This window comes from Lepisma saccharinum, chromosome 13, assembly GCF_977018435.1.
Source record: "Lepisma saccharinum chromosome 13, izLepSacc3.1, whole genome shotgun sequence".
Classification (NCBI taxonomy): Eukaryota; Metazoa; Arthropoda; class Insecta; order Zygentoma; family Lepismatidae; genus Lepisma; species Lepisma saccharinum.
In genome coordinates, this window is record NC_139241.1 from 52628158 (window position 1) to 52650540 (window position 22383).

The following is a 22383-nucleotide window of genomic DNA, read 5'->3' on the forward strand; positions in this document are numbered from 1 at the left end:
AGGTGGATTTTATTTTTTCTGAAGTACTCGCTCAAGTTGTTGAATTACAAGTATGTATTCTCATAGCATTAGTGAGGAATAGCAGTTATTCTAATATCCAATGGTGCAGTGGTAGCGTTGTCGCCTTGCAATCAAGGAGTCCCGAGTTCGATTCCCGGTGGAGGCACATAGTGGTTCGGATCCCACTTTAAACTGTAAGTCCAGTCCAGATTAGCCTTACTGTGCATAAAGTGGACTTAAAACTCCAAGTCAATCAATCAATCAATCTAATATCCAACAGTATGGTATTCATATTTGCAATACAAATAGGGTGAACATACTTCCACATTTATTTCTTGTCCACCTTTTTTATTATTGCATAAGTAGTACATATAAAATAAGCTACAGAAGGAAACCCAATTTTTTTATTATATATTCGTATTAGCTACCTCGATGGCAAAGTGACCAGTCAGAGGTCGAAGGTTCAAGCCCTGGGCAAGGCATAGAAGTATAATTGTGTTTGTTCCAGCATCCATTCTGTTAGTCTTCATTCATTCTGTAAAAGAGTTTACAGGATTCTTGTTGGGAAACCTGATGGTAAAAGAACTGTACGAAGGCCAATATGAAGATGGAGGGATAACGTTGAGATGGACATGAAGGAAATTGGTAAGGATGTGAAAAAAATTGGATTGATCTTGCCTAGGATAAGAACAGATGGAAGGCTTGTGTTGCTGCAGCCATAAACCTTCCATTTTAAGAATACTAGAGAGTTAGTTAGTAATTCATTCTTATTATTGCATTTAACCCAAGAGGCAGAAGAGGGATGTATAATAACTCAAGTTAAAAGAAAGAGAAAGAAATATATACTGTTTTTAGTGCATATTTTTTTATGTTTTACAACATACTTGTGGAAATTTTAGGTCATATAAATCCTAGTCCTACTAATGTAGTGTTATTTATTGAACCATGACCAATGTTTCCTTCAAAGATCAGAAGTTTTTGAATTCAATACAAGAACTGACTTCTTTGGGCCGAATCATCGGACGGCTGCCTATCGATCCAAAGCTGGGAAAGATGTTGTACATGGCTTGCACATTTAAGTGTGGGGACCCAATGAGCACCATCATAGCAGACCACTGCATCCCCGGAGGAGTGTTTAATATGCGTAAGTCTTCTTTTGCTTCTTTCAGTATGATATTATTGCTACAGTATATCCACTTGCTCATGCAGAGTGTCTACTGGCCGGAAATTCCTGAAATTATGCATCCATGCATCGCAGACTTGAAAAAATTACATATTAAATTCAAAATTTACTTTTTTTACTTTTTACGCTCTATCTTCATTGAAGGTTTATATTAGAGATGGGCTGGTATGAAATTTGGCCGATGTTGACAGAAGTACTAATAAAATTTACCAATATCGATAACCAATAATCAATCTACTGATCCAATATAGAATTCCAAATGGTATGGCAGATTATTACACTAAATTATAAATTATTTACAGATAAATTGGATCTGTAAAATTATTGCCACTGAGTGGTATATTCGTACAACCATGCAAAATTGCATTGGAAATAGGTAGATACTTCTTTGGGGGAAAAAGTAGTTTTGCAATTGTATGGAAAAATTTATGTAAAATTGCTTCTAACATCGGCTGTATGAACGCTTGATGGACCAAATTTGCAGGGAAGCATGCCAAAAGATCATTCTTCGAGGACATGTAATAACTATCCCCCATTTTAAAAAGGAAAGATCAGGAAATATGCAACTATTTTTAAAAGATCATTATTTTTAGCTAATTTTGAAAACTAGAGATCTCCCATTGGACCTTTAATTGTCACTTTGTCAGCAATTTTTTTTGTCATACTTTCATGTAAGACCAGCCAGCAGCTAAACGTTTAAAATATTTACCGAATTACGGGAAACAACATCTGCATATAATCTTTGTTTGCTTATACTCCAGAATATCAGCATGTTACGTTGACAAAAAAACAAAGGGAGTTTGCAGGCACAGTTTTTTCGGACCAGCTTGTTACAGTGAAAGCAGCTAAGGAACTGGAGAAACTCCAGCAGGACGAGGATGTGACTTTGGAGATGAGCTTTTGGCAAGAAAATGAATTGGTTTTATGCAAGCCGTCACTTCAGACATTTTGTGAAGCTAAGGTAAGAAAGCATTTTTGGTTTCGTATCTCCCAACTACAGAAAATTACCTTTTTACAACTGTGCATAACTGTTGTTCACTTGATAATTGAATGATTAAGAAAGGATTTAATCATTTCCTTATTTTACTAATAAACAAAGTACTTAATAATAATACTGGCATGCAATTGTGCAATTTCTGCTGATTACGGGCAAGAGTCAATACCGCAATCGGGGAGAAAATTTCCTGTACCAATTCAGACTTCATGAAATTATTTTCCCTAGTTTTCTGGAATCTGAAAGTCAGGAAATTCCAAATGAGTATGCCAGCCTCTTTGGCAGAGTGATTAGCACAGCATGCTTCAATGCCAAGGATCCCAGGTTTAAATCCCAGCGTAGAGATGGGTGTTCTTTGTCAAGTGTCCTTTCATCAATCTCATCAGATCATCACCCATTCTCACCTTCGTGATAAGCAAAGAGTGGCAGAAAAGTGAAGTAAAGTAAACACCCAGTATATGAGTAGTACATTAACAAAGAATGTAGTTAATGTTTGTGGATTTATGTGTGTGTTTTTCAAGGATAATGTAAAAAGTCATCATCATCATTTGCCGTTTCCTGTCTCTGGTTGGGCCAGCATAGGGGTCAAGCCTCTCCATTTTCTTCTGGTCTTCCACCACTCCTCTCTTTCCACAGTGTTCCAATCTTGTCCTCTTCTCCTAACACTCCATTATCTGCTCTTTCCACCAACATCTTGGTCTCTCCCTTGGCCTTATTCCCACTCCTTGTGCATTACCGTCTTGCATTTCATAGGTACATCCATGTTCCATATAAATCTTCAAACGGTTTGATAGAGTCCACCACCCATTCATCCTCTTCTGTTTACCTCCTCTATTCTTCCACTTCTCTCAATTATGCTTCCTAGATATTTGAAACTCTCCACTACCCTCGACTCTTTGGTGTCTATCTTTATTCCTGGTACATTCCTGGCTCTGTTTCTTGTTGTTATGCACCTCACTCTTTTCTGCACAGAATTTCAGTCCTGCTCTTCCGATTTTCTCATTCCAACTATTAAGCTGTCTCTGTACTTCTTCTTCCATGTTTCCCCATATTACTAAGTCATCAGCTTACAACAGGGCCTTCATCTCTTCCTCTCCTATCTTCTTTCCCACCGCTTCGTTGATTGCATCCATTGTAATTATGAAGAGCAGTGGGGAAAGAGCACTTCCCTGTTTTAGTCCATGACTTATACTGAACCACTCCGTTCTTCCCACTGGTGTCTTCACACAGCTCTGGTTGGCCTTGTATGTGCTCTTCACTCTACACACTATCTCTTCCTCGACTCCTTTCTCTCTTAGAGCCTTCCAAATCTTTGCTCTGTCCATGCTATCATATACATTTTCTATATCTGGGAATGCCATAATTAAATCATATCCATACACCCAGCGTCGTAGAAAGTGGGTACCTGGAGGAAACTCTGGGGGGTAAAGGCAGCCAGGGGCATGGTGCTGATCACATCACCCCCAACTTCAGCCGTGATCAAGAAAGTGTGGGGCCTTAACTCCACACCCCCTTGATGGCGTGGTGCAAAGCACAGGGGAGCACTTTACCTTTTTTTTTACTTTTTCTTTCCTGTATTTACCATATGATGAATATCAGATCTACTGTTGATCTGTCTCTTATAACGGTACTAAACCACGTACCATTTTAATATAATAATTTAAATAGCTTGTCACTCTAATTTGAGCTTATATTATTCTTCTGGAAAAATTAAACTTAAATTTTAAAACTCTAAAATAGCCTTAACTCGGAGTACACTTTTGTACTTCAAATCCTTTAAAAAATTTAAGGTTGGCGATGTAATTTTTGTTGAAATTGATCCATGTGGTACTTACGGTAATATCGATACGAGCATAAAAACTTCCTTAATATTAGATTCTATAGGTTTTGGGTGCTTCTCATACTGCATGTGATTTGTGATTATATTCTATCAAAATTAAGTTGTTTTTAGCTCAAAATTACAGTATAATTTACAATTCTAGACGAGAAGCCCCGTACATGGTAATCCCATGAAAGTAAAACTGATCATTGTTGCCAACGCATGGTGAGGAAAAATCTATCTCACATGGGAAAACCCTTTTTCCCGCTAAAGATGAGAAATTTTTGGTCAACATTTAATAACTTAAAAGAAATAAAAACAAACAACTGAGTAACAACTAATGTGATTTATTGTGCAAACTATATTATACAACTAAATTCAAGTCATAAGTATGTACAAAATAATATTTCTCACATGAAAAATGTTTACAAGTTTGTATTCTGTGAAAATGATGATAAGTGTAAGAGTTGGTCACACTGTGATCTTTAAGGTGAAAATGGATGTATGTTGAATTTCTACAAGTTTGTGCAGATCAACTCTGTCTACATCTTGTTGTAAACTAGATGTATCTGTGATTATTAACAGTTGGGCTGAAAAGTTCGTAGGCTAACATAGTAAAAAATATTTTTTTGACAAAATTCGATTTTATTATTCAATATAGTTGCCTTCGAGGGCGATACAACGATTATAGCGGTCATACAATTTTTCGATGCCATTTTTATAGTACCATTTCTCTTTAGCCTCAAAATAGGCCTCAGTTTCGGCGATTACCTCTTCATCAGTGCTAAATTTCTTTCCAGCGAGCATTCTTTTAAGGTCTGCAAACAGGAAAGAGTCACTGGGGGCCAGATCTGGAGAATATGGTGGATGGGGAAGCAATTCGTAGTCTAATTCATATAATTTTGCCATCGTTTTCATTGATTTGTGACACGGTGCATTGTCTTGATGAAACAGCACTTTTTTCTTCTTCAAATGGGGCCGTTTTTTCGTGATTTCATCCTTTAAACGCTCCAACAACGCTATGTAATAATCGCTGTTGATGGTCTGGCCCTTTTTGAGGTAATCGATGAATATAATACCATGCACATCCCAGAATACTGATGCCATAACCTTGCCAGCCGACTGTTGCGTCTTTCCACGCTTTGGATTCGGTTCATCACGTGCAGTCCACTCGGCTGACTGTCGATTGGACTCTGGAGTGTAGTTATGGAGCCATGTTTCATCCATTGTAATATATCGATGGAAAAATTCGTGTTTATTACGGTTGAATATCGCTAAACATTGCTCCGAATCATCAAAACGTTGTTGCTTTTGATCGATTGTGAGCACGCGCGGCACCCATTTTGCACACAGCTTCCGCATGTTCAAATATTCATGCACAATATGTCCAACACGTTCCTTTGATATTTTTAAAGTCTCAGCTATCTCGATCAACTTCACTTTACGATCATTTAAAATTATTTTGTGGACTTTTTTGATGTTTTCGTCGGTAACAGTCTCTTTGGGGCGTCCACTGCGTGCATCGTCTTCGATGCTCATTTCGCCTCGTTTAAATTTAGCAAACCACTTCTCAACGGTTGATTTTCCTGGTGCAGAGTCCGAATAATGTTTATCAAGCCAAGCCTTGGCTTCAACAGTATTTTTTTTCGCCAAAAAGCAATGCTTTATTAACACACGAAATTCTTTTTTATCCATTTTTTTCACAATAACAAAAGCTGCTTCACTCACAATGCTATATCTCACGAACTAATTATCCGGCAGCTGTGAAATTTATACATGTATCTTTTGAAGGTTAGTACTAAGTAAAAATCACATGGATTTAATTCTAGTAACGCCATCTATGAGTCAGCCTATGAACTTTTCAGCCCAACTGTTATGTCACATGAAATCTGTAATATCCATATTGGATAAATGTTGACATATTACCCATGTTAGTAAGTCGTGAATTGCAGAATTCAAAAATGGAAAATAATTGACATTTAGATGATCTTTTTCATAATTAGTGTTCGTGTGACTTACTCACGTTGAATAACTTAGTATACAATAAAATATAGATACTTAGAGGTACTTACGATAGTGAGTATTGATTTTAACGGAAACTACGTTTCAGGATACCACTGATCCCTTCATCAGGTTACCAAACTAGGCCAGTGTAACTACACCTTAGCCACATCAGATATGACAAGGACTTAGGAATTTATGGTGAGGCTGGGTAGAAAAGAATAAAAAGGAACATTTAGTCATCTGACCCCACATACGTAAAGTGGTCATGTTCCCATTGTAAAACATCGATTTAAAAAGCCATTTGAGCACAAGGCTTAACACACAAACACGTTAAAAACAAATCTAAAAGGCCGTGTGAACACAGGGCTTGACACACAAACACGTTAAAAGTCCCAGTTTGATGCGCACGTTGGTGAGTTGTGCAATGAACTGGCGTGGTCTCTCGTAGAATGCCGGAAGTCCTACTGTTGATGTCCCCGCCCCCTACCTTTCCTCTTCTGTATTCGGTGAGCTACGTCATATCAAGTTCGAAAGGGAAAAAAGAGATGGGCAGGGAAGAAAAAAGAGGAGAGAACATACATAAAGAATATAAAAAGACATTAGGCAATGTTAAAACCTGGGTTAAAGAAAGTAATGTTTTCCTAATAAGGTCTGACAAAGAAAATAAAGTGGTAGTTATCGATGGGAACGAATACAGAAAGAAAATGAAAGAATGCTTCTGTAGTAACAATTTTGAGGTAGTGATGGAGAACCCTATAGGCAAGATAAGAATGAAAACCAAGAAGGGAATTGTAACCAGTATTACGCTAGCCAGAATTGAGAAAAAGAAATTGATCGTAGGATGTAAGAAAGGGGAGATACCGATCGCTTTTGGAATACCTAAAACTCATAAAGTAGGCGTTCCACGGAATATAGTGTTAATAATTTGTGGGAAGTAAAGGAAGCAATAGAAAAACTCGAAATTAATGAATAAGATAAAATAATGAGCTTCGATCTCGTATACCTTTACCCCAGTGTCCCTAGGGACAAGTCCACCGATTGCTTATTTAGATGGCTCAGGGAGAAAGGAGTCGACATCATCGTGGCATGGGAGTATATGAGATGGTTCGATTTATGCACTAGGTACAGCTATTTTAGTTTCAATAAAGGGGTATACAGACAGAAGGAGGGACTAGCAATGGGTAACCCAATTTCCAGGATTGCATTGGGGAATTTTATTTATTACCTCGAGAAAGCAGCATTGAACAAGTGGGGGGGGGGGGGACATCAAATACTTCGGAAGATACGTTGATGATATCTTGGTAATCGGGAGAAATACAGATCTCACAAAAATGCTTGAGTTGCTGGGAAAACAAGAGGACCGAATTAAATTTACCAAAGAAGAAATGGTAGGAAATGAAATGGGATTTTTGGATTTGAAGATTATTAAAACTGGAACGAAAATTAAGACAGGGGTATTTCATAAAACCTTAGCTGGAGATATGTGTATCCACAATATATCAGAGCATGCTAGAAGGATTAAAAATAATGTGTTCCTCAACTTCTTTATAAGGCGTATAAGATTGTGCAATCATAAGGACGAAAAGAAGAAGGAAGAGGAATGGATTTACAAAGTAGGAAAAAAGAACGGATATAAGGAGAATAACTTAAATAGGATTCGTAGAGAAGCCCACAAAATATGTGGAAAAGACAGGGAAAATAAGAATAAGAATTGGAAGGGGGAGAGGAAAGAGAATGGAAACGATGAAGAAGAAAATAAATATAGGTACATAGTTATCCCTTATTTCAACGGAGTATCCGAAAAGATAGAAAAAGGTGTCAAAGAATATGGTATCAAATGTGGGATGAGGGCTCCACGTACTGTGGAGAAGTATTTCACAGAATATAAGAAAGACGTAAGGAAAAGGAAAATGCAGAAGAGGATTAAAAAGGGGTTTATAGCATAAAGTGTGTTTGTAGTAAAGAATACATAGGGCAAACCGACAGAAGCATGAAAACCCGATGGGGTGACCTGATAAAGATATTCAGGAAGGGATACCAAGAACTGGGTTATCAGAACATATAATCGAAGAAGAACACGACATTAAGAAACGAGAGATTGTCAGGGTTGATAACAAACTGATAAGTCGGAATGTTTACGAAGCAGCATCTATCTGCAAAGATAGGAGTAATAAGCTAAATAGAGAAGATGGGAAAGTCGACGGCATGTGGATCAGGATGTTTAAGCGATGGGGATCAACTGAAGAAAAGATCGGTTTCTGGGTCACTCTGACCGTGATTAGCGTGGCCCAAGAGATAAAGAATTCAAACTTGATATGACGTAGCTCACCGAATACAGAAGAGGAAAGGTAGGGGCCGGGGACATCAACAGTAGGACTTCCGGCATTCTACGAGAGACCACGCCAGTTCGTTGCACAACTCATCAACGTGCGCATCAAACTGGGACTTTTAACATGTTTGTGTGTCAAACCCTGTGTTCACACGGCCTTTTAGATTTGTTTTTAACGTGTTTGTGTGTTAAGCCTTGTGCTCATTTGGCTTTTTAAATCAATGTTTTACAACGGGAACATGACCGTTTTACGTACGTGGGGTCAGATGACTAAATGTTTCTTTTTATTCTTTTTTACCCAGCCTCACCATAAATTCCTAAGTCCTTGTCATATCTGATGTGGCTAAGGTGTAGTTACACTGGCCTAGTTTGGTAACCTGATGAAGGGATCAGTGGTATCCTGAAACGTAGTTTTCATTAAAATCAATACTCACTATCGTAAGTATTTCTAAGTATCTATATTTTATTGTATACTAACTTAGATGATCTAAACTGAATTTTTATTTTCTGTGAAAATGGACTCAGATAAGTATGCTTTGATTGACAAATTTGGTAAATAGGATCCTACAGTAGTTTGAAAGGATTTATTTTCATTATTTATTCTGACAAGTGAACTTAGTGAAAACGAATACGCATTTGGATCGTCGTATTATTCGATCTAGTAATTCTTGAACTTAAGTTTGATAAAAGCATGTTTTAACATTATACCATGTGATTTTGCAAACGTATTTCTATCGTTCGTGGCGTTGTAATTTGCAAAATCCTATTTGACATACATAATATGTAAATATTATTGATATTGTAAAGCAATTGACAACATCGCATAGCGTGTTATGCATTGTATGTAAATGTTCATTTCTTATGTAACATCGCTAAAAATATATTTATGACGTGAATCTGATGTCGGTATAATATAATTTCTAACATGATAATATTTCTTTTCTTTTAAAGAATGTTTCACCAGTTAACAGGTTCTTAGTAATAGTTTATCGATCGTCACAAATATAAACAAAGGATGTAGATTGTTTTTCCTATGAAATTTTTAAGAACAGCATCTCAATACAAGTGGATGTAGTGCTGCAATCTTACCTTACTAACATACAAATAATTAAACAAAACTATTATAAGGTTTATATTTGAGTTTGGTAATATTGTTCCCCTCTGCTTTATCGAAGGTTAAATTAGATGATTGATGTGACACCACTACTTTCGTTGTACTCTTCTAAATCCATACTGTTCCTCTCTCATGTTCAGCTCTATCACTGTCCTTATTCTTTTCTATAATATTCACTCATACACCTTTGCTGAGTGGCACATTAGTGTTATTCCTCTGTAGTTTTTACATTCCTTTTTGTTCCACATCCCTGTTTGAGTCCATTAATATACTGAACCACTCCGTTCTTCCCACTGGGGTCTTCACACAGCTCTGGTTGGCCTTATGTGCTCTGCACTCTTTAAAAGAAATAAAGAATAACTGAATGCTGCATTTTGTTCGGAAAGAAGGAATGTCAAAGTCCCTGATTTACCCACATCTTTCAAGGACTGAGCTAATTTAGTATCAGAAAGAATTAGTTTCTAAATGTTCGTGAAAACATGAAAATTCACAATTTTCATTAAATTTGCATCAACATTGTGTAGCAGAAGTAATTTTGTAATTTTAATTTTCAGATTATCTCACATAGATGGTTGGTATTTCTGTTACCTAAAGCTTTAGAAATATACATTTATATACACCACAATAATGACCAAAATGTGACTTTAAAAAATGAAAGAATAACCTTGACAGTCAGGGAAATCAGGAGTGAAGAAGTCTGCAAAAGTCAGGGAATTTTGTGAAAATGTTTAAGAACCTGGAAATAAATGCTTTTTTTGCTTATCAGGTTTAGAAACTAAAAGCACATTTATCTCACAGCTGTTTTCTTTTTATGGGGAGAGTATTTCATGTACATTGTTGAATAAACTTGGTTTCTATGGTCAAAATCTATGTGGAGCAGCAATTATCCAGTAGAGCCTCTAATAGGCATGCAAGAGACCCAGGTTTGATTACGGAGATGAAAGCTTTCAGATGGGAATTTCACCAGATATATCCCTTGCGAAGCAACTAGGGGTTTACCCAGTCTCTAATAAATGAATATCTGTGGTAAACGTGGCAGAAGCATCTTGTTGTTCCCCTCCCCCTCCCCAACCTTGCACTGTGCGTTCATGCCACAGTGTAATCTGCAGAAGATCATTTTAACTTTTTAAAATTTAAATCACTGCAGAGTTGCACTAAATTGATTTTCACATCATATTGAGGATCTTATAAAGAGATCAAATAGAAACTGAATATATATATATATGTACGTATATATTTTGTGAGTAGAGGTAATGAAACTTTCCACTGTAAGGCTTGCTTTAGACGGAAACATTTCATTGAACAGCCGGCCCCTGTGGCGGAGTGGTTAGCACATCGTGCTACAACGTCAGGGGTCCCGGGTTTGAATCCTGACCTGGGCATGGATATTTGTGAGTGTCCATTCATCATATCATCACTCATTCCCATCTTCGCAAATTGGCCAAGAGTGGCACAAAAAGCAACATAAAATAAAGCAAATAGAATCACAAAGAAAAAAAAATCCTTTAACATTTTTGCTAGCATAAATGCTAAGTGCCTCCAAAAATCTTGTAGCAGACACAGTACTTTACACGTAAGCATTTCATGTAACATTCTGGTTAGCTTTTTAAATTACGATGTATAATATATACAATACGAAAGGCACACTAGCTATGTTTAATGTACAGCATTTACAATTAAAACAACTAAGATATTCTTCCATGCATGTGCTGTATATGCCATCAAGTATTATTTTAGCTGTGCTGTTCATTTGTAACTAACACCATTTTACATGAAACTTTATTCTTTTAAATAGTTATCTACTTTTAAAAATGGGAAGTGATAACATTGTTTACATCTCACTCGACTGTCAATACATCTGCACTCGTGACCTAGAACTAGCTTCTGATTGGTTATGCTACGAAAAATGCTGCAGAAATTGGACCAAAAATGCCATAAGATTTTTCACTTTACACCATAGCATTTTGGTCATGGCATCAATATTAAGAAAAATGCTTTCGTCTAAAGCGAGAGTAATGCTTTTTTTCCCAGCATTTTACTTAAATATCTTGGTATCTTCCTTCATCGAATTCTAACACATTTCTAAAAGGTAAACACAAACAAAAATCCAACGAAACTCTTTTACATATACAGCACAAACATAATTTATGAACAATATCTGGTGAAATGTTAAAAAGAAATGCTGTATATATGAAATTGCATATCATCCTTTGACCGAAATGATGAGATAGGGTTCGAATGTAATAAAAATATGATTTGTGTGACCAATAAAACCAGACAGGAGATTTTATTGTGGGTAAGATCACTTTAAAACTTTTCGTTTTGGTTCACTTTTTGTTTTATATTTCTTGTCCAGTTTGGAATATGCAGTAATTGAAATTTATTTGCTTTTACTTTAAGGGTCGATTGAGAAAAATCATGATTTCATCTGGGGTTCCTGAAGAATGCTTTGCATCTCACGATTTCAACTACGAAGATGGTGATAAACACCTGGATATGGTAATAGCCTTGATGTGCATGGGCCTCTATCCAAACGTATGCTGTCATGTCAGGAAGAGGATTGTAAGTATTGCGAAGGAATTGTGAGTGAACGCAGTGTGTCAGGGAAAGAACTAATGGAAAAGTAGAATCTGGGAAAGAACTAGTGAATCTGCTGCATTTATTGCCTTGACGTATCTATAATTAGCAGTGTGTCTACTACTATTGGAATAATAAATATAGATACTCAAGTTTGGACGGCAATTTAAAATTAACCAGTAGACCTAAATAGAAACGAGTTATATCAAAATTATCTCATTCAGTTCTACGATAATCTACAATAACCAAAATTTATTTCGAGCTTGTATTCTGTTTTTAATCATCGTGAGAACAAAAAAGTGCCTTTTTTTGCAAACGGTCACTGTCTGAAATTCTATAAATAAAAAAAATGGGTGGTCCAATCATGATGAAATTTCAGTATGGTCCAGACAGAGATATTTTAAACACAATTCGTAATTTTCGGATTTTTAAAATTTTGTCAAAAAGCGTTCTTTTCAATTTTGCAAAACAACCTTTTCTTCGTGGGTAGTCCTACAAATCCAATATTGGTCTTTGGCACAGTGTAATCATCACCTTGTAATCAAGGGGTCCCGGGTTTGATACCCGGTGGAGGCACATAGTGGTTCGGATCCCACGTTAAACTGTAGGTCCAGTCCCTATTAGCTTTACTGTGCATAAAGTGGACTTAGAACACCAACTCAACAAATCAACCATCAATATTGGTGTTGTTTTGAAGCTCTTTGCATCTATTTTTAAAATCCATTATCATCGTCAATTCACATTGCGAAACCGATTTTTATACAGATTTTTATTCAACCAACATCGCTCTGTGCACTTTCCAATATAGGAGTATAGGGTGTAACAAAAGAGTGGAAACATTAGTTGGGACATATAATGGCCACACATTAGGGATGGCTATATATATCTAGATATTCTGATATCCACATACAGTGGAACCTTGATTTTACGTTTTTCAGGAGACCAAGCTGAAAAAAATAAAATCCAGGAAAACATAAAATTGCGGAAAATTTTGTAGCATGTCTCTATATTGGAACCATGATTATTGAATGTATAATGTGGGGGAAGTGTAAAATCGGGGTTCCACTCTGTTTGGAGTTTCTAAATTATTCAAATATTTACATTATTCAGACAGTTTTATCATTTATCCATTTTACAGCCTCTCCACACTTTATTTTATTCTTCATGTTAGTATTTCTACTGTAAGGACTCTCACTATATTCTGTAAATATTCACATTTTTATTTCTAAACTTGATCTCTGCATTACAAAATCCAGTATTTATCACATTTGTTTGCTTATTTCTTAGCGTGGGTTATTTGTGGAAGGACAATCTTGAACATTTATTTCATAATTTGTTAATTTCTTACCAGAATAACTTACTGAACTTGCAAAAGTAAATAGAGATCTGCATTCATGGATTGTCTGCATATCCGGATAATACAAATATCCACACTATCTGGATTAGAGGCCAGCATAGTCTGCCTTTTACCTACCCACTGCCCACTTGCACGCGATAACAGGTTTACCTGCTCGCCTGCCCACGGCAATGAGTCGACTTGCGTCTTTACCTGGGTTCTTGGTCTTCAAGGTGCTCTGCGCTTACAAGGTACCTGGGCATTCATCAAGACCCGGGCACCTGCAAAACCTGCTGGAAGGAAACAGCCCTCCGGCAACGTGTCGCTCCAGGTGTTTCATCACCACGTGGACGGCTGCAGCCAGTGTTGCCTACTTACGTAGCTACTAAATCCTACGAAGTCCTAGGAGGAGCTTCTTCTCCAAGGAGAATTTATATACTTAGCGATTTCAGTTCAGCGTAAGCAGTTTTTATCTTATTGCCAGGAAATGCACGCAATATTACAGTTTCATTTATCTAAATGAATGATCGAGCAAACAAAAATCTCCTCACTGAAAACTAATTGTTTTTCATTGCATGGTGCCTTAACCAGGCACGCAGTGGTGCAACCAGAGGGGGCAGGGTGCATTGCTCACAACCTTGGACGGAAATTGTCTAGCGGAGGGGTCAGGGTGGGGGTCAAACATTAAAGTACAAGTCTCATCAAGTTCAATGCCGTAGCAAAGGGGTAGCGGGAGTCGGCCCTGAGCGCCGAACGATCTAAGTGAGAAAAGTTTTAAAACAGAGAATGCTATGGCGGCCCGTGATATTATTTGCTATTAATGTTGGTTTGTTACGAGTTGGATGAATTAATTATGTAATACGTCGCTCCATGTGAAAAGAAAATATTGTAGATGGAAATTTTACATGCCATATGTATGTACATTCGGAATGCATTTATCATGCACTTTCTTTCTTTCAAAAATAGTTTGTGTGCTTGTTTTCCATTATTAGCTAACGTGAAATTGACGTGTTGAAAAAAAATATTTCTAATCCTCTGTTTCAACACAAATGCGTGAGAACCGATTTCTACCCCCTTTTTGCGTGATTTATGAGGATAATAATGCCTTTCATGCTACTTTATTACTATTATTGTGATTGTTGTTGTTGTTACGTTTATCCAAGTACTTGCCCCCCCCCCCAACGAGGGTAACGGCAATGCCCCTGGCTGGCTACGGCGCTGGTGTTCGCAGTAGAACAGTGTGTTGTTTGACTCGCGACCTCAGCGTCGAACGTGACATGTTTCAGTCCTGCCCTATATCACTATATATACGTATATTGGTTATTTACGACATATACTTATGGATCCTGTGCCACGGAAAACCTATTTCAATGTGTGTGTGTGGGGGGGGGGGGGGGTAGCAACATTCGTAAATCTCATTTCATTGGTGATGTGGCTTACGAAGCTTCGAGTTCCCTTTTTTAAGTAGTGCAAATCTATTGCAGTTGGCAACACTGCAGAACGGTGTGGGCCCGGTGCAGTTTCTACTCGAAGCAACTACGTCATGCAGAGGGAGGGGTCTGCAGTTGATGGAAAGAACGAACTGAGACCTACTAGGTATCGTAAGACTGCGGGTACCCGCCGGGTCTACAATGCCTGCCAGGAACGATCTGGGCAGGTGGGCATACAAGCTGCTCAAGCGAGGGTGTTGCGCAGGTTGCATGGCATTTCAGGAGCGATGTCTCGCGAACGGGTCTGCTCCAGGTCTTGTGCAGGCCTCTGATCTGGATATCTATATTCATAGGCGCCGACTCCATGGGGCTTGGGGGGGCTCGAGCCCCCAAAATAATTTTGCTTAAGAGAATCTAATGTATTATTTTGCTTCTCTTGTAAAGTTTACTCTGAATTGTGCCACATGAACTTAACTTTATATACACATTTGAAATGTTCTAGACCATCAACTTTGGGGGGGGGTGGGGGGTGCTATGACCAGAGACAGCAAAACACATGACTTATTACTATATACTAAGTATATAATTATGAGTATTGTTAACATTTTTACTAAAAAGAGTTTCAAAATAAGATGTGCATGAAGTAGAAGTACAGCGCCTTGAATAACGTAGTGTGGAAAACGGCATGGTTCTGCGCTCTCTGGCTGGTTCCACTCGAAAATGATCCGCTAGAGGCGCTGGTGTTGGACCCGGTGCTTGGTATTCGTCTGCTTATATTGGAAGTAAATGGAGTTTTCGCTGCAACATCTGATCCTTTTGCATGAAGCATTTCTATGAATGTGATAATTGCTATGATATTTGGTACAGTGGTTACGAAGATATTAACGAACATTCTAGACAGTCGACCATGTCCTGTTATCGTCATACTTTTGTTAATAATACAGGTGAAAAAATACGCATGGAATGCTCTTGGCAACTAAATTTTTGTGTATGAATTAGGTTCATTATTATTATCATCATCATCATAATTTCTTTTAAAGATACACACACTGAAGTATTTGTATTTTTGATATTTACTGTCTCTTTTCTTCCGCTTTAAACTAATCGCGGCGATGATGATAATGATGATTCCATGAAATTACAAGGGGAACCCCACAAAACGTTCTTAGTTCCATCGACATGAGTGTAAGGAAACTTTCAAACCAATGGGACAAGCGACACGGGATGTTCACACTGTCACACTACTGACACACACTGACAGCATTCATTGCACATGAGGGTCCAAACAGCAAACGACACGTTCATATGGCATATTCGCGTGCTACTTGTTTTTTTGGTCGGAAAGAAGGGTGCTCAGCCCGAAGCGATGCGCTACAGGGGGAGTTCCCAATTAAGTGACAAGCGACAGCCTTGAAGCGGCAATTCAGTCTATTCAGTCTACACCAGATCAAGGCGACACGATAAGCCACACGTATCGCTTTGTCGCTTGTGTGTCGCTCAAACTAGGCCATTTCCTCAATAGCTTGCAACGTGTTGCCGTGGTTTGTTGTTCACACATGCGCGATGCAATGAGTGTCTTGTTTAGGGATATTGCGCACCAAAGCGACAAGGGGCACGCGACACTTATCGCTTGAGGATTTCACAAACGGAACGCTGGCCTGTGCTGCTCGTCATGCCTTTACAATGTGAAATGTTGCTCTTGATTGGCTCGTTTCTAAGCAACATGTGTCGCGTCTCGCTTCGGTATGAAAGTTGCCTTGGACCAAAGGACCCATGTTGCTTTGGTGTGAAATCCTCGTATCGTGTGTCACGTGTCGGTTTGGTGTAAAATCTCCTTGAGGAAACGGTGCAGTCAGAGCTTGTGTCCCTACGGTTCGAAAGGCTGCATTGTTTACGGACTGCTCGCTTCCAAGCGACACTTGTGGTTTGTCGCCTCGGTATGAAATATCTATCAGGATACTATTTATATTCTAATAACATAGAAAAATAAAACTCTAGTACACAATCTAACACCTGACGTCCGGAATCACTTTGCGATGTTTCTTCTTGTGTTACGCATGCTATTTATTTATTAATTTTATTTTACTTTTCTTTCCAAATTAATGTCATTTCGTGACTGCAAATCACTCCACAAATATAACTGTTTCCATCAGTTCACTTACTGCCTTTCTAGACAAACAAGTCTACACAATATATTCCAAAAACTAATTAAGCCGCATTACTTTCATAACAAAATTAGCACCTGGTCCAATCGCACTGCCATCTATGTTTCTCATCCATCTGGGGAACTAGTTTCTTGGGTTCTTTTTCCACACTACGTTATTCAAGGTGCTGTAGTAGAAGAGTGGGTGGGACGTTCGGGCTACAAATGGCTCTCACATGACATTGATAACGAGATAATTGATATATTAGGGAGATCTGTTTTGCGCTCCGTGGTAGCAGATATTAAAAGTCGGGAATATTTTGCTATTATGTTTGACGAAACTTGTGACATATCCATCCGTGAACAATTGACATTTTGCATTCGAACTGTAAATAAAAATGTTAATATTTTTTTATGAATTCATGAGCTTTTAGGAGATTCCGAACACTGAGGCCAAAACTTAAAAAAGGAAATGAGGGAGTCATTCATTAATTTATTTCAGTGATCAGAGCCCCCAATAATTTTGACAAGTCGGCGCCCCTGTCTATATTATCTGAATATTCAAGACATTTAGATTATCCATTGCATCTGTAATGGATATTGGATAATTTGAAGACCAGATATTCATTATTTGGATTCTGTGGCGTTCCTTACGACACAGGATCCATTATCTGGATGTTGTGGGAATCCTTACGACACACCTCTTTGTACCTTTTCAGGATTATGTGGAAGATGAGGTCCTAGTTTCTTTTAGTTCCTCCAGAGCTGTTGTTTTTGCTTCATGTCATATAACCTGACAAGTTAAGTCCCAATATGCACAGTTTGCCTCGGAGCACTTTCTATTACGTCATCCTCCCCACCACTCTTCCACATACTGGTCTGGCCTTGAGAGTACCAGTGGTGCCATCCCAGCAAAATTAAGCTAAAACAAATATGAGAAACTATTTTCATGGTGCCGGCTCAAATTATATCAGTGGTTCATTTTATTTAATCCAGCCTTTGATAATGTGTGCGGTGCACGGATCGTAAACTGTAGTATTACGCACGCATGTTAAGGTTTATAACGAAGAGAAACTACAGGGCGAATGACTTCATTTTCTGAATGTGTCATCGAGCAGTGGACTGTGTTTTTTTAAAAACTGAGTGGGATGGGGGTTCTTTTGTTTATCGTACAACAATCAATGCAAGAAGGCAATCTGATAGCATGCTTGCCCATGTTCTTTTTTAAAGCTTTGAAATGTTCTTGCTATTTACTCTTGGCTGCATATTTTTGAAATTCAAAAATCAAATCATGCCGGGCCAACAAAATCCACAATCTGCTCTGGAAAGCCCCTTAGAGGACAGGCCAGAGAAATTGTTTACAATGTTGCAACATATTTGCGAAATCAGAAGGAGTTATATGAACTTAAGTATATTTTTGTGGAGTCCACAAGCACCGCCACGGGAATATCTAAATGGATGGTTTCTCAAGTTTTAATAGAAGGAAAAGAGTCGTTGGCGAGAGGTGACCTGAATTTCTGTACTCCGACAGGTAGAAAACAGCCCAGGAAAAAGCGAATATAAATTTCGTTGAAAATCCTCAGACCATTCTGCTCCCTCCAGGTTGCAACACTGCGAATCAACGTCGCCGCGGAGAAGAGAGTGGGGAAATGTGGTGTGAGGTGCGCAGCAGCTATTTGCAGCATCTTGTTTTTAAACTTGTCAAGTTATAGTAGCAATGTGAGATATGAAACTTAGAAGCTGCTTGCTTTTTTGCCATAACTTGTTTTGCAAATAATTCATTCTTATTTTTTTTCCAGTTTCAGCTAGGGAACAAACGAACTGGTACCATGTATAGGGATTCAGTTCTATGGTCTTCATTTAACCCTATGTTTCCATTCCGTTACTTCATCTTCAAGGACCTGGTAAGTTATCTAAAAAAGTTAGGTTAATGAGTGGATTGACTAAAATCTCTGTAGCTACAATATTGTAAAATTAATATTAGAGCTGAGATGGTACTCATACCAATGCAGATACTTTTATTCTCACTGATAACGATACTTGAAAATTGTAATAATTAAAAGTTGTTCAAAATATTGATTAATATTAGTGTGCATTTCAATTATAATCCGTAATTTGTCAAAATATTTAAGACTTGCATCAGAATATGAAAATAGCTGTTGCATAATCATTAGGAAAAGGATTTTAAGGTGCAAAATTATGGTCGGGAAAGGGAAAATAAAGTTCTGAAAATGTTTTCAATAGGTGCCTTTATTCATTAACATTCTTTATTCAATACTGTAGCAATAAATAATTAGTAATAATTACATAAAGTAACCAGTATTTAGGAAGTAAACGTGACATTTACTAGGATTGAAACAACATATTATACTGGGTTACGCTGAACATTTCTATGTTTTCGAATGTAAGTCGCTGATGCTGAGCCCAGGAGATCTTATATGTGGAGAAACTACATTATCTTGGGAACTATTTGGGCTGCAATTATTATACAGAAGGTCGATCTGCGTATATGTGTCAGTTTTTGGACTAGCACTTACCATATGAAAATCCACGGGACCACCATCAGTTGGCCTCAATGTGATCACCGTGTGTCTTGGCAATAGCCCTGCACCGTAACTTCCATTGTAGTAGGGTACGACGAAGTACAGGAAGTGGAATCTTCTGCCATTCTTCCTGACAGGCTTTCCACAGGTCCCGGAGAGGGACTCGCATCCATTGACTTCAGCGGTATATTGTGAAATAGAATAGCCCAAATGCCGGTGTCTGTCGCCATCTGTTGCAGAAAGTTTTGGGTAGAACGAGATGTATGTGATGATGTCTGTGTATATCCATATGCACAGACACTTGATTTACGGCATTTCCATACAAACGTGGCTGATCGTCTGTATAAATTGGGGTCATGATATGCTGCTGAAAGAACGCAGAGTTGATTTTACAGTTTTTTTGGTACCTGACGAATAGTTAACTTGCCTTGATAGGTGTATCCCGCTATAACCAGAAATCCCTTCCAGAAAGTTGCTTTGCAATGACAAACGAAATCTGGACGGCATTTTGAATCGCGTGTAGTGTACGTTATGGGTCGAATTTTGCACAATCTGATAGATAAATCCAAGCTTCATCTAGTGTGGCCACAAACTTCCACTTGTCCCCGGATAAATGGCGTTCGTAGAGGCACCTTCTGTTGGTCGTTCCCTCACACCGATGGGCCTCACTGAGGTAATGTCCACATTTTTAAAGACCTTCCGGAGGTTTAATTTCTCATGCAGGGTGCGGTTCACAGTTGACTAGGCCACGTGGAGTCGTGTGGCCATCACACGTTGTGTCAGGGGGGTCCCTGTAGTGCCATTCGATGCAACTCATGAGATACAGGTGGCGTCACTGCAGTGCATGCTCGCTTCCTCGTCCCCCTGGTGGGCAACTGAATAGCTGGAACTGGAACCTCGTGGTTTTTATGCCGCTTCTTGATAGTATTCAAACCCAAGGTGCATCCATGTTCTTTGCACTGTTTCTGAATTTTTGACACCGAATATTTGGTGTGGAAAAGTGCAACTATTAGCCCTCCCAAAAACGATTCACCTTAGGAGCCATGATGCACATAGAACAAACTCGCAATAGTGCCATGATACTACAGGCTCTAACCGTCCTCCCGTGCTTTTAACCGCTTGGATCGGTCGATTCTGTGCACGGGTGACGGTTCAAAATGGGACACATATATGCAGATCGACCTTCTGTATTATACCATTTTATAGCTCTTGTTCTTCTCTACAAAATGAGACTATAGGATTTTATGTATCTGCCTCAATAAAAGTGAAAATCATTTATTTTTCTGTCCAATTTTTTAACAAAACATGAGAGAATAGGAAGGAAAAAGGTGCTGAAGCATCGAAGAGGGGGTAAAAATGGGATAAATTTTCTAATCTCATGGAAAGGTGCATCAAAGGGTGTTCATTTTACTTCATTTCATGTTCTAAAATACATATATGAAACAATCAGTTTGATAACAGCTATATTTTTGGAAAACATGCTGCAACTTAAAATCTGTTACCTCATAATCATCAATAGTTTATCTACACAATATTAGTGTAAAATAAATGAAAACTTCGAATTTTGCATAATTCTCAGACTCCACGAGGGTGTTGTATGGATTTTTTTTTAAAAAAAAAAATAATAATCCAACCAATACTTTTCGATACCCGTACCACTGTTATTGGTCTATATTGATAGATCACCATTCGAATCGTCTCAGCTGTTATTCTTCTCTCTCTTGTTCTTGTAGTATTTGTATGTAGAATGAGTAGGGCCACATATTTATGGTGAATACGAGGCTGGAAAAGTTTCTGCAATCAATATGAAAAAATATGGTGTGGGTAGGGCACAGCTTCCCCCTGCCTGCCCCACTTAAGAGAGAGAGAAATCTACTTCTTCATTTCTCTCTCTTACGTCTTTCTTCTTTTAGAGAGAGGTGGGAGTGAGGGATGCGGGAGAGAAAGGCAGGTGGGAGGGGGAATAGCCCCGGGGGTAAAAGGAAGCAGAGAGAGAGAGAGAGAAATAAAAATGCAGAGACAAAGAGGCAGCCAGGGGTGTAGAGGAGGCAAGGAGAAGCAAAGAGAGAGAGAGAGAGAGGCATGGGTAGAAATTAGTTTCTTTCTCTCTGTCCGATCTCTCTTTCTTTCTCTCTCTCTCTCTCTCACAGGGGCAAAGAGGGACAATGTTCCTTTCCTCCTTTACAGAGGGAGAAAGAGAGGTTCAAAGAGAGGAAGAGAGAGAGAGAGAGAGAGAGAGAGAGAGAGAGAGAGAATGAGAAAAAGAGAGGGGGAGAGAAGATACACGGGGGTGTAAGATGAAAGAGAGAAAAGACGAGCTGTTTATCTCTTTTTCTCTCTCAAAAAGTCTTTCTTTCTCTTTGTTTCCTCTCTCCTCTTTTCTTCTTCCTCTTCCCCTCTATCTTTCCTTTTTATCTAAAAAGAGGAAGAGAGAGAAAGAAGGGATTATTTTTCTTTCTTTCTCTCCCCCCCTCTCTCTCTCCATATATTCCTCGCTCTCCTCCATATCTCTCTCTCTCTCTCTCTCTCTTTCTTTCTTTTGCTTCCTTCTCTTTCTCCCTTTCTTTTGGTCCCTTTTCGTTTCCTCTCTACTCTTTACCTTTACTTGTGAAATTCTGGGAATGGCTTTATTGTTTTTCAAAGTATTCACCCTTAAGATCGATACACTTTTGCATATGCTCAAACCAATTTTGAAAGCATTTTTCCCACTGAAGCTGATACCTCAGAGACCGCTGTTCGGAATGCCTCAACAGCTGCTTCAGGCTACACAAATCGCTCACCACACATCTTATTTTTCATGTGTGGAAACAAAGAAATCATTAGGTGATAAATCAGGTGAGTATGGACAATGAGTCATTAATTTGACATTTTTACTGGACAAAAAATCAACAGTTTGGTGTGCTGAGTGGGA

At 38.4% G+C, this 22383-nt stretch overlaps 1 protein-coding gene across 3 annotated transcripts in view; it reads left to right on the forward strand.

The window, feature by feature from the left end:
* Positions 1–22383, forward strand: part of LOC145997285 (dosage compensation regulator mle-like) — a 144314-nt gene that overhangs the window by 92685 nt on the left and 29246 nt on the right. For all 3 annotated transcript variants that reach the window (XM_083134175.1, XM_083134176.1, XM_083134177.1), the window contains exons 17-20: positions 968–1144; positions 1945–2144; positions 11844–12005; positions 18729–18833. In XM_083134175.1, coding sequence (XP_082990301.1) covers positions 968–1144; positions 1945–2144; positions 11844–12005; positions 18729–18833 — 644 coding nt within the window. The remainder of the gene's footprint in view (positions 1–967; positions 1145–1944; positions 2145–11843; positions 12006–18728; positions 18834–22383) is intronic.